General features: G+C 43.2%; 1 protein-coding gene across 2 annotated transcripts in view; it reads left to right on the top strand.

Annotated features, from left to right (window-relative positions):
* Positions 1 to 13,064, top strand: part of GRM7 (glutamate metabotropic receptor 7) — a 438,658-nt gene extending 425,594 nt beyond the window's left edge. For both annotated transcript variants that reach the window (XM_063426679.1, XM_063426680.1), the window contains one exon: positions 12,016 to 13,064. In XM_063426679.1, the coding sequence (XP_063282749.1) occupies positions 12,016 to 12,065 (50 nt within the window). In that variant the 3' untranslated portion in view covers positions 12,066 to 13,064. The remainder of the gene's footprint in view (positions 1 to 12,015) is intronic.
* Positions 13,065 to 13,391: the final 327 nt, after the last annotated feature.

Consider the following 13,391-nt stretch of genomic DNA (forward strand, 5'->3'; position numbering starts at 1 on the left):
AACATACTATATAGAAGAATTTGAGGCATACAATCATAACAACAGGGTTAATGATATACAACTTCAAAAATAGGCAACCATTGGCACTAAATACAGATGCTGTTGACTTTGACACAGGTTTAAGAGACCTGTCCCCCAACAATTGTGTGGATTTAAAGGTTCTTTTAGGACATAATCTGACAACTGTCTAAATTAATAGCATACTTCCCCGAGAGTTGTTTCCTTCTACTTCCTTGAGAGTTGTTTCCTTCTCTGTGTTTAGGGTTAATGCCGACTGTGGCATGCCAAAATAACTAGTGCCACACGCTAGGTATTGTAGGATGAAACATATTTGTTTCATATACCAGTATATAGGTATAAGTTAAAAATGTAATTGTTATGGAGCTCCCTGTACCCCTGGCTGGGTACCTCCGCCCAGGACCGCTTCCTAGCTGGAACAGGGGAAAAACCCCAGCACCTCTGCCCACAGTCACCGTGGCTTGTCTGTGGCCCTGGAACCGCTCCTTCCTGCAGCCGAATGGGGAACTCGCTCTATCCACCCCCAGGCACTGGACGACACTCAGTCCTGGGAGCTCTAGTCCTTACAAGGACTTTCCCCATTGAATCCTCCACACTGGAACAAACTGCAACAGTGATTAGCCCTTTCCCCTCCCAGTAACCAGACGACACATAGTTCTGGGAGTACAAGCTGGAATCTTTCAATCTAGCCAGATGGCCTGCTTTGATACTATTTCAGACACAGTTAAGCACGCCCCTGACACTCCCACACAAATAGGATAATCCCTCTCTTGGACCTGAGAGGGGACTAGTTACTAGTTACAAACTCCTCCTCTGTGCCTGAGTGATAATTGAGTCAGGAACTGTACTAACTCAATTATCTATAGGCACAGAAAAATATACAATATTACAAAATCCCCAAAATACATTTAAAACACATAAAACACCCACAAAAGTTACATCCACTGATAGCCCTGATCTTGGTGACCAACATATCCAAAAATCACCCAGATCGGTTCAGGGGTTCGGAATTTCCCTGGAAGTCATAATTTTGACCGACCGTGCACATGTCCCTATGCCCAAAACAGTTTCATGAAATCAGTGCCAACGGTTGGTCAAGTTTGGTAGTCTAAAAACGAACAAACCACCATAGTCAATACCCTGGAGCTTGTTCACCTTGTTCGTGGGAACGTTTCCACTGAACAGTGTCCTTTCAAGATGTGTAGAACCGAATGCAGGCGATGATGGAAGTCCAGTGGTGTTCGGGAGTTTCTGTGTCCGATTTCAGTTCCATGAACTCGACGACCAAACACCACTGAGCTTCCCACTAGCTAGCTTATCATAAGATTTAAAGAAACATGTTTCATATTATTGACTTCTCTGCAATAGCCACCTTCAATCAGGAGTGTTTCGTTACGGTTTATAGGTTTGATCTTACCCCATAAACCTCCAGCCAACAGAAGTTTGTGGGATAAGTAGTAGCAGCCATATTGCAACTATTATTAGCTTACAAACAGTCATGTTCACAATTTACCAAAGGCAACTTAGTAGTCTTCATGGGCTAAGTGGTGTATTAAGTTTGACAAGTTCTTGCAGTTCTAAGTGACTCTCTGAGCTGAGATTTAACACAGGGGGCTCTGTATACCACTAACTTTGCAATAATGCTAACCTGTGGTGCTACTTAGACTGACCGTGTAAATAAACACTTTGGCAACTCCGTTTCAATGTTTGCATTTGAGGATGTGGAAAATGGCTGCTTTATATGCGTTCTTGTAGAACATGTTGCATTTTAATGGATCTAACTTACAAGTTAAATCGATACATAATAATTTTCATCTACGGCTCTTTCTTCTCTGAATGACACATTAACTGTTTAAAACACTCATAGCCGCGTTTCTCACCGCTCTGGTTGATTACATGTGAACATCAGACAAATCGTTGTCATGTTTTTGGTAATGAGTGAAGTGTTCAAAGCTGTCACTTAAAGATGTTGCTCGTCAGAATGTCAGATGTTTAATCCTTCGTTTGTCTGTGTTTGTCACTCACTGTATAGGAGTCCTAACGTTTGTCAGGAAAATGATTCATTTTTACTTGTACCTGGTGCAGCAAACTGAGGACGGGAACCAATGCAGTGACCTTTTACTGTGTATTCAAAAAGCATTAGGTGGCGTTCCAGATTCTATTAATATCCTGGACCGACATGGCTGTTATCACATTAATTCAGGATATTTCACTCCCTTCTAATGTTGCCAGCCTTCATTGAATAAAATAACAGCGGAGAACGGTAGCTCTAGTAACTCTCTGGCATTATACCAACTCGTTAAAAATAAACTTTAAAATGGACCATTAAGCAATCGGAAGAGAAACAGTTAATAATTCCATGGCACTGAATTAAATAAGAAATCATATTTTTGATTTAGAAGCAGTTTGTATCTATAGAACTACCGATAATACTGCATGATTAAGCAATGCCCAATGAAGAACTCAATACACAATAAGAGCTGGAATGCTAGATCTAAGCTGATCCTTTGAGTCAGTCTTCCCCAAACTCCGGCCCTCCAGATGTTGCTGAACTACAACTCCCATGATTCTCAGCCAATCTATTTCATTCATAGAATCATGGGAGTTGTAGTTCAGCAACATCTGGAGGGACGGAGTTTGGGGAAGCCTGTTTGAGGCAAGAACCTTATCAGAGTTGGAGGTATTTCTAATACAGGTGTGATTAATGAATTTATACATCATCAGTTTTTGCCCCATAGGCTCTGTGCATGGCAGCAGATTGATGGATCTCTGCGGCACTGATCTATTCTCAGGGGAGTTTAGTGGTATTTACTGTTGAACATCATGGTATTTACTATGAAAATAATTTGAAATATAATAATAGTAAATATACCCTAAACAAAAATATGCATCTAATTTGTTTTGTATGTTTTCTTTGGGGGTATGGAATCTTGGCTTGCAATACGTGCAGTATCTTCAGCTTCTGAACCATCACTATCTCCCAGGACAGACTTTCTGTGGCTGTCCAATCACTCACTTCTTAATGAGCAATATTACCTATCTTTAAGAAGCCTTTCCAAGGCTGATGCTCTAGGCAATTGATTGCCTCTCAGCTGCTAAAATAATTATAAGTTCATTATAAATGTCAGTTATTTAGTTATATATTTGTATATCTGTATGCAGGAGTTGCAGGAGAAGTGTGGTACCACACATCATATGTCGTGACTAGTGTGAAAGCTACCTCAAGAAAGCACTGTGTTTAACGAATAGCCATCTCACACAGTGCCTGAAGGTGTCCTTTTCCAGGCAATGTGAAAATGACATGGTGCATTTAAAAGAAAGCTCCTCAAGACTAATATTGCACCTTTCTTTAAAAAAAAATAATACAGTTGCACTATTAAGTGCTAGCATTCAATCTACAACTTGTGTGAGTCAAAGTTTCCAGCTGAGGTTAAGGGTGTGTTTACAGCAAATATAATTACTTATAGGGATGATATATACAAGAAAATGTTATTGCATATAACACAAATATATATATATTTTTTTAAACTGTCTGTGTTGCCTGGATTTGCAGCTTCTGCAGGGATCAGGATCAGGCTGTGGCCTCTCAGCCAATCCCGGAAATCCATGTGATGCAACAAAGCCGGTGTTTATAGGATAAATGCAGCTGTATATCATGTCAATACTGTACACATTCACAGATTGATCTACTAGTCCAGGGGTAGGCAACCTACGGCACTAGTGCCATGCACGGCACTCGAGGTGTCTTTGCACGGCACTCAAGGCTTCTAGAGTCAAACAGGCTCTGGCCTATCAGGAGTCCCAGTAAAACTTCAGATATCTGCTAATCCGAAAAGGTGGTGAAGGACAATCCTTAATTTATGCATTGCAGCACGTAGAGGTAGTGATCTCAGATCACTTCCTCCCAGCACTTGTGAATAGGAAGCCACACTGCAGTAGAGCAGCTCGCAGTTGCTGTTGCAGCTCCTGTCCTTGACATGTACCTGGCCGGACTAGTCCCCACTGGAACCCAGGGAAGCCACCCACACTGCTAGATATACACAGAAATGCAGAATAACCCTCCCCTCTTAAAAATAATACGGACAGCCCACACACATACATGCACACAACCCCACATGCAATACCCCAAACAGCCCCCACACACTAACAAACACACACTTTGACATATCCATCCACACACACACACAATTCCACAAGCAGCACCCATACACAGCTTACATTCATATGTATCATACACAATACCATAAACTACTCATGAACATAAACAATATAATAGCTCATATACGCAGGGCCTTCTTTAACGTGGGGCAAACTGGGCAGCTGCACCGTGAGCCCTGCTGGCCTCAACTATTTCTAACCCTCTGGCTGGTAATCTGCACACTAAGGAGGCCCACCGGGTGGCCCATGCACAAAGGACCACCCGCTGGGCTTCTGTCAGCAGGGACCCGGCACATGCTGAGGTGCTTTAACAGCGCGAGCGGGCCCCTTGCTTTTCGGCAGCAGGCTGGGAGGAAGTGACGGCCACGCATCACTTCCTCCCACAAAGAGAGGAGCGCGCAGGAAAGAAGAGTAGGCAGATTGGAGGGGGGCTGGCCAAGAGCTCTAGACCCCAACTCCCAACCTCTTCAGCCACCAGCAGGAAAGGTAGGAAACTGGAGGGTGAGTTTTAAAGTGTATGTCTGTGTCAGTATGTCTGTCAGTGTGTGTGTGTCAGTATGTTTGTGTGTGTGTCATATCTGTGTGTGTCAGTACGTTTGTGTGTCAGTATGTCTGTGTGTGTGTCAGTATGTCTGTGTGTGTGTCAGTATGTCTGTGTGTGTCAGTATGTCTGTGTGTGTCAGTATGTCTGTGTGTGTCAGTATATCTGTGTGTGTGTCAGTATATCTGTGTCAGTATATCTGTGTGTGTGTCAGTATGTTTGTATGTCAGCATGTCTATTTGTGTGTCAGTATATCTGTGTCAGTATATCTGTGTGTGTGTCAGTATGTTTGTATGACAGCATGTCTGTGTGTATGTCAGTATGTCTCTGTGTATGTCAGTATATCTGTGTGTGTGTGTGCTTGCAATCACGCCAACACCACATACAAACATATTCCACAAAAACACACAAAAACCGCTTAGTGCTAAATACAGACCTGCAAACATGAGTAAATGGTAGAGCTCCAGCTGTCAATCCATTTCTGGAGTTGCACGACAGATGGGGATCTACCTTTTAATCACCCGTGCAACAGGGAGACCGCCAAGAATTCTTGCACCTCTCTACTTTAGGTCCGCCACTGTGTTGAGGTGGAGGACGTGATTGCATGCCTGGGAGGGGGGGGACAGGGTCCAGGGGGCCATAAGCAAATGCTTTGCCCAGGGTCCAGTCATTATTAAAGACAGCCCTGCATATATACGCACAAATACAACGATACAAAGCAATTACGGTACAAATAACACAAGCAGAATACGGCAGCACACACACCTCGATTTATAAAAAAAAAATAGGACCGGCACGCTACGGGACATCACAATCCTATATCGGCACAGTGCTGCTAAAAGGTTGCCTACCCCTGTACTAGTCCCTTCTCTTTTTTTTTTTTTTTTTTTTTTTTTTTTTTTTTTTTTTCATTATTAAATTCTTTATTTTTGATGTGCAAGAGGATACAAGCAAGTATTAATCGCCACAACAGCGATATCAAGAGCATCGCAAAACACTGTAGTAGAAAATATGTGTGGTATTCTTTTTTTACAAGCACATTTTTATATTTTAGTTTGTAGGCATGAAAATAACAGTAATGAGTAACAGGCGTGTACAGTAATAGCAAACAGTTGAATATCTAGACCTGTGAATTAAATCATGAGACATTCAATAGGCAAGTTATAGGCTAGTGTGAGGGAGAGGCTAGAGAACAATATAGGAACATGTTTAACAGAGAATCAGGCTCACATGTCTAGATTTGAGGTGCCAGTAGGATGGTGTAACGTAAAGGTAACCCTAGACTAGGTGGGTGTTTGGTTGATGTATGCTACGTGTATCAGGCTAGTCTAATCTATTGTGCACAGGGATGATAACAGAGGCGGGCATGCATTTTGCCGCAGTAGGCTGCATCTGCTAGGCAGTAACTTGCTAAAGACAGGGACCCCTTATGTAGTGCCTTACGTGGCTATAGAAGCCCGTGGGGGGGCTATAGTTAAGGGGAGCCCGGTCCACAGCACCCACCGCTCCGCTAAAATTCCCTACCCTCATCCAATGCCCATGCTAACCACCATAGTTTCATACATAGGTTGAGTCCAGGCAGTCCAGATCAGGTCACACCACTGGCCCCAGGCCTCTGCGAGGGCACCTTTGCAGTTTCCCATACTTGGGTCCCGCTTGGCTCTGCGAGCGTTGTCCCAGACGGCAGCGTGCATGGCTTGAAAGCGTTGTTGTTCCCGTCGGCGTTGTGTACTAAGCATCCGGGGTGTCTTCCGTTTAGCCCTCACCTTGGATATGCAGGAGCGGGTGCTGTGCTTCTTAGGACGCGGGTCGGCCGTGGTTTGGCGGGCATTCCTCCGAAGAGGCTTCCCATGGCAGAGTGTCAGGGTTGGTCTCCGCGTTGAGCAGGCCGTGGAGTGCTGACCTTCATTAGGGTGGTGCCTCCGTGCTCCTTCCACTCTACTCTCCTCTGCAATTCGAGCCTGTCTGTATGCCAGCTTCAGCCAGAAGGCACGAAAGAGCCTGTCCAGTCGTTTTTGCAGCGAATCCTGTGGGGCTCTAGTGGTGTCTGCAGGTACTGTGTTCGCCATCTTGGCTCATAAAGGTAGACAGCGCGTGCCGCACAGGAGATGTACTGTTTCTCTCTTGGTAGGTGGTTAATGCTTGTGGTATATGTTCCAGGCGCTTTGTGTGGACCGGGATTTCCCCCACCGGTCCAAAGGGGGGGGGGGTAGGAGTTAAAAGGGTTGAGTCCGTGCTTGAGTTCTCACACGAGGAGAGCGGCCGCCTCTCCCCGGCTCGATTCCCGGTAGGCCTCACTAGATTTCTCGGGTTCCCGGCTAGAGTTCTGCCAGATTCAGGTGTCAAGAAAGTCGCCAGGATGTCCCTGTCTCGCTTATAGCCCTCCAGAGGCCAGATGTGCTGGCTTTATGGGGTTTGTCCCCCCTAATTAGTAATTTTAGTTGAGAGCTTGGTTACTGCACGTCTGTTCGGCCTGGAAGCTAGGCTCCGCCCCCCCGTCCCTTCTCTTTTATGACTACAATTAATTAATGAATTTCACATTTAAGGGCAAAGTAGCCAAACTGACTAAGCATAACTGACTAAGAGAATTTTCCTGTTTGGCCTTATATTTGAAATCCACTCTGAATTCCTCATAATTCTCACTTTATTTAAAAAAAAAAAAAAAACTGTCATTATTTTTCAGTGCAATACAAATATTTATTGGAGCAAGGTATTTACACTGAAACCTGGAAATTTGACATTAGGGTGATCAGTAGTTCATATAAAATTATAATATAATAAAAGTCACCATTACTTAAATGTATGTCCTTTCATAGGTTTGTCCAGGGAAGGTAACAACATGAAGAAACCCACAGCACACCATTTCATGCAAAAATATTTATTCAATTATATACAATATACCATGTCATAAGTATACAATCAAAAGTGCAATAAAGATAAAGTGCGAAGTATCCACACCTTAATCCACATAAATAAATTGCAACAAGATTACCTTCAGAAACTGTATACTGGCCTAGGGCTGGAGACAAAAATACCCCAACGTTTCAGTCACTGCCTTCATCACAGGAGTCTTGACAAAAATACCCCAACGTTTCAGCCATCGCCTTGATCACAGGATTCTTGACAAAAATACCCCAACGTTTCAGCCACTGCCTTCATCACAGAAGTCTTGCCAAAAATACCCCAACGTTTCAGCCATCGCCTTGATCACAGGAGTCTTAAAAATACCCCAACGTTTCGGACACCGCCTTGATCACAGGAGTCTTGACAAAAATATCCCATCGTTTCGGCCACCACCTTGATCACAGGAGTCTTGACAAAAATACCCCAACGTTTCAGCCACTGCCTTGATCAGAGGAGTCTTGACAAAAATACCCCAATGTTTCGACCACCGCCTTGATCATAGAAGTCTTGACTCCTGTGATCAAGGTAGTGGCCAAAACGTTGTGGTATTTTTGTCTTCAACCCTAGGCCAGTATACAGTTTCTGAAACTAACCTTGTTGCAATTTATTTATGTGGATTAAGGTGTGGATACTTTGCACTTTATCTTTACTACACTTTTGATTGTATACTTAAGACATGATATATTGTATCTAATTGAATAAATATTTTTACATGAAATGGTGTGCTGCGGGTTTCTTCTATTTGTATGTATAATTTTGATATGGTGACAAGGTTTTTAACCTATTGTAGCACCCTGCTTAAAATAGTGCATGTTTAGAACACACAGGATTACTTACTGGAGTTGAGCGCTTACTATATTTCTTATAAGGTAACAACATGAACCATGGACATTTTATGAAAATGTATGAAAAGTTAGCATGCAGCAAATTGTTGGAAGTTGTACAATTGTCCCGAGTATCCATTGATTTCATTAGTTCTTAAGCGCATCATGCATTTGTCGAATTATGGATTGGAATGGGCACGATTATGACGTGATAAAAGTATATATATGTTTTATATGTGTGCTAGATAGTTTATAGTGTATAGACGTAAGAACAAGGAACATGTAGGATTAATAATACATGTATAAGGGTATTTACCATTTTATTTATTCACACAATTTCCGTAGGGGTTTAGAAGACACTCACTCAGGGCCGTCTTTAACGCGGGGCAAACGGGGCAGCTGCCCCGGGCCCTTTTACCTGTGGGGGCCCAAGGCAGCTGCCACGTGGGCCCCGCTGCCCTTAACAACTTTCTCCCTCCAGCCCTCCACCCATGGGCCCCCAGTGCATGCTGATCTTGGGAACGCACACAGGGGCCCACCGGGTGGCTCATGCAGTAAGGGCCACCCGGTGGGCGTTTGTAAGCAGGGGCCCGGTCGCACTCTGTGGCCCTTTAACAGCACGACCAGGCCCCTTTTCCTTTCGGCAGCATGAGAGGAAGTGACTGCGTGAGTCACTTCCTCCCAGAGAGAGCCGCGCGGGAGTGACCACACCAGGGAAGCAGAGAGGAGGAGGGCTGGTCCAGACTGCCAGTCTGCAACCCCCAACAGCCTCAGCCACCACTCTGGCCACCAGGGAAGCAATCCTTCAAGGTAGGAAACGGGGAGTAAACTTAAAAGTGTGAGAAGAGGTTCACATTTTTCTTGTCTGTAGTCATTCAGGTGTTTGTCATCTGCTGGTTCCCTTTATTTTTTATATACACCCTCTCTGCTATATGTACGAGCTGTTCACCCCTGATAATTTTTCTTCTGGTTTGGATACTGTAACAGCTCTTTGAACCCAGTGATGTACACCATATTTAATCAGGATTTCATTTAAAAAGATTTTATGTAAAGGGGAAAAGAGAAGGATTGTGTAGTGCTGGGGGAAGAACATTTGGACCATGTAAATGTATTTATTGTACCATGCAGTAAGACCAATATTCCTAATATAATCCTCCTATATTCAGTTTATAAACAAGTCACTATTAACCCTGTATGTACCAGGTGTCTGAGAAAGGCATTTCACACTCTCTGACACTCAAGTTAAGAGTTAAAACAAATATAAATGCTATTTTATTACTGAAGCAAAATTCTCTACCAGTTCTGGCAAGCATCTCATGATCATTCATATATATATATATATTGCTTAGAGCAAGTCCTTTATTTATTTTTAATAATATTGCCATTTTATTGCAGTGTTTGCAACCTATAAGCATCACAAATCACTTTGGGGTATTTTCACTAAACAGTGAATTTCACTGAAAAGCTAATTTGCAAATGTTCAGTCTGAAATATTCAAGCTGGGATTATGTGTAAATTGGAATATGCTATATTTGGGGCCAAAACTTTAAAAAAATTTAAATCATTCTCTGTTTTTAATTCACTGCTTAGGATATAGATCACAATGTGTTTGTTCTTCCTTTAAGGTTCTACATACATTTTTATTTTATTTTTTTCATTTTGAAAGTAGATATCCTTTTCTCCATACAAGCAAAGTATTTACTGATAGTGGCTTTAACCCTTCAAGTGTCAGTGTGCTCCCTGCACAATAACAAGCAGTGCACAAATAGTTAACATGTTTCTTTGTCACTTAGTGGTTAAGAGAACGCCTGGTGAAACATTGCCTGGCAGGAACTTTTAGGGTATGTAATGGGTAGACTTAGTTGCAGTGGCTTCCAGCACTGAACAGGTTAATTTTTTTTTGCAAAACAGCAGCAGTGATTTCAGTTCAGATAATAAAAAGTGCAGATTAAACCGCAAAACAACACATTGCCCACCCCTAGGCTTGGCATGGGAGTCTGCAATTCAAAGGGGAAATCTGGTGGCAACTAAACATTAGCCCTATGCATGTTTTGCAATACGTTGGGCATGCCTCTGGCACTCAAGGGGTTAACTCAGGTTTACAAAATGTCTCTCTAAGCATTTCCAGTATTAAATGCAGAGCTATATGTTGCACTTAAAGGGCCACATGCTGTAAGGGACTCTCACACGACCATAAGCATTCCAAAATCAGTTTGGATTGCAGCTTCCTTGATATTAAAGGGACACTATAGTCACCCAGAGCACTTCAGCTCAATGAAGTGTTCTGGGTGCCAGGTCCCTCAGGTTTTAACCCTTCAGAAGCAAACATAGTAGTTTCAGAGAATCTGCTATGTTTACATTTGGGGTTAAGCCTGCCTCCACTAGAGGCAACCACTAGAGGCGCATCTGCGACGCTGGAGGCAAATTTTGCCTCCATCGCACAGAGCGTCCATAGGAAAGCATTGAGAAATGCTTTCCTATGGACGCTTTGAATGCGTGCGCATTCAGCTCCAGTGACGTTGGACCGGAAAGCTGACGTTGGACGGAAGGAGAGGTCACCAGTGCCGAGGGAGCCCAGCGCTGGATTAAGGTAAGTGGCTGAAGGGGGTTTAACCCCTTCATCGCCACGGGAGGGAGATCCTGAGGGTGGGGGCACCCTCAGGGCACTATAGTGTCAGGAAAACCGCTTTGTTTTCCTGACACTATAGTGATCTTTTAAGTATCCACAGGATCTTGGGGACACACATTAAGGAGGCCCACTGGGTTGCCCATGCAGTAAGGGCCACCGGGTGGGCGTTTGTAGGAAACAGGGAGTAGATTTAAAAGTGTGAATCTGTCAGTATGTCTGTGTTTCTGTCTGTCAGTATGTATGTGTGTCTGTCTGTGTGTCTCAGTATGTCTGACAGTGTATGTGTGTCAGTAGGTTGTATCTCAGTATGTCTGTCAGTGTATGTCTTTGTGTTTGTGTGTTAGGATGTCTGTCAGGTTGTGTGTTTGTGTCTGTGATGTCAGCATGCCTCTCAGTATATATGTGTGTGTGTCAGTATGTCTGTCCATGTGTATGTCTGTGTAAGTATGTATGTGAAAAGTGCAATTGCATGCCAGGGAGTGGGGGTGCCCATGGGGCCCAAGAAAATGCCTTGCCCGTGGGGCCCAAGAAAATGTTTTGCCCAGGGTCCTAGTGATATTAAAGACGGCCCTGCACTCACTCATTATTAGATTGCCATTGGGATCTGGGAATAAATCTAAATCTAAACAGTTATTTAGACAATTAGATGTGGATATAGGAAAATAGATAAGGTGGACATCAGTGTATATAGTAAGTGCTACAAGCTGTGGGGGTTTAGAAGGTTATATAAATGATCAAGGTGATAATTTTGGAGTTTATAATAGTAGATAAGAACTGAGATTGCTGCTATTAGTACCCTGGAGAGAAACTGTTTTGACTTCACCATTATATTAAAAAAGTATATCATATTAAAATTGATTTTGAACTCTTTCATTATTGTCTAATAAAAACAATGCTTGATTACACATCTGATCTCTTGTCTCTGCTTCTTTCTTTTTCAGGCCCAGCGACCAAGAAAAAATATGTCAGCTACAACAATCTAGTGATATAGGCAGACTCCTTGCGAAAGATGAAAGGAGCAGCGACATTTTCACTTCCTGCGTTGTGTGGTGCGGTTTGCTCCCCCTCCACCCAGTGCCTCTCCCACAGCAGCGGCCAATCATGGGAAGAGAAGAGCTGCTGGGACATGTCGGTGCATGGCCCTTGAGGACTGGGGACAGCTGCTTCATCCAAGCCATCTGAACTGTACCTGGCTTGTCTCTCGGAATCTAGGACCAAGGGATGGGCGCCAAGCCCCGCGTGAAGCAAGTTTGTGAGCGGGCGTTACCCGGGCTCTTCTGCCTCTCTCGGGACCATCAGACTCAGACCTTTCTGTACAGTTTCTGAGGACTTTTTACATACAGACCCATACCCTTCCATGTTCCTCTTTATTTTATATTTTTGGGGAGTTTATGCTCATGTGACCACCTTCTCCCCAGCTATGAGCACTTCACTAACTTGGCTTCCACGTTAATGCACATTTCCTACATGGTCTATTCATTCTTCTGGTTGATGCTTTTTAAACTCTACTCTGTTTTCTCTCTTCTTTTTGTCCTCTGTTCTTCTACTTTTGTTTTTTCCTTATTCTAACGTTTCTTTCATTCAAGGTTTTTTTCAAGACCAAAAACTGTGTGTGCAACGCAGACCATTCCTGAGTGTGATTGGCTGGCAGGATGTGGTATGTGATTGGCTGATGCCCTTGGGGTCTCCTGTCTCCGAATGCATGTACTTTCTCTGCATTATTTCTTTATTTCTGTCGGAGGATTCTACTGTTTGTGTTTGGTTTCTATTCATCTGCCTGTGACTGGGGTTTCGTCGACAGGACGTGGGGGTGAGGTGGCCATTGTTTAAACCTGCCTCTGGGTATCTGTCCGAGCCTAGTCTACGAGGGCCACTCTGTGGGCTCAGATGTGACAAAAAAAAGCATGTATGTTTTCTACTGTTTGTAATGAGTATTTTCTGCTTACGTGCCAACCTCGTGAGACACCCTCCCCAAACCGCCCTGTGATATTGTCAGAGAATGTATCAATAAAAGATTTTGATTATGTTTTCTATTCACTGCAGTGGCCAGAGCTTCTGTATGTTACATGTGACAAACATTCACACGTATGGGATATTCAATGCCTCCAGAAAAATGGTGTTACCAATCCTTTAAAAATCTACTTAGAACAAATATCTTAAATGTGTCAGTAACTGCAAGACTTAGGGGTATTTACTAAATTGAAAATTGTTGTGAATGCAAAGTAAATTTCAAGTTAAAGTTCTCCAATTCAGCTATGCTTCTGATTTGGATAATGTGGCCTTAACTTCGAAATTCACTTTGAATCCTTGAAAAATT

The sequence above is a fragment of the Pelobates fuscus genome, chromosome 7, assembly GCF_036172605.1.
Source record: "Pelobates fuscus isolate aPelFus1 chromosome 7, aPelFus1.pri, whole genome shotgun sequence".
Classification (NCBI taxonomy): domain Eukaryota; kingdom Metazoa; phylum Chordata; class Amphibia; order Anura; family Pelobatidae; genus Pelobates; species Pelobates fuscus.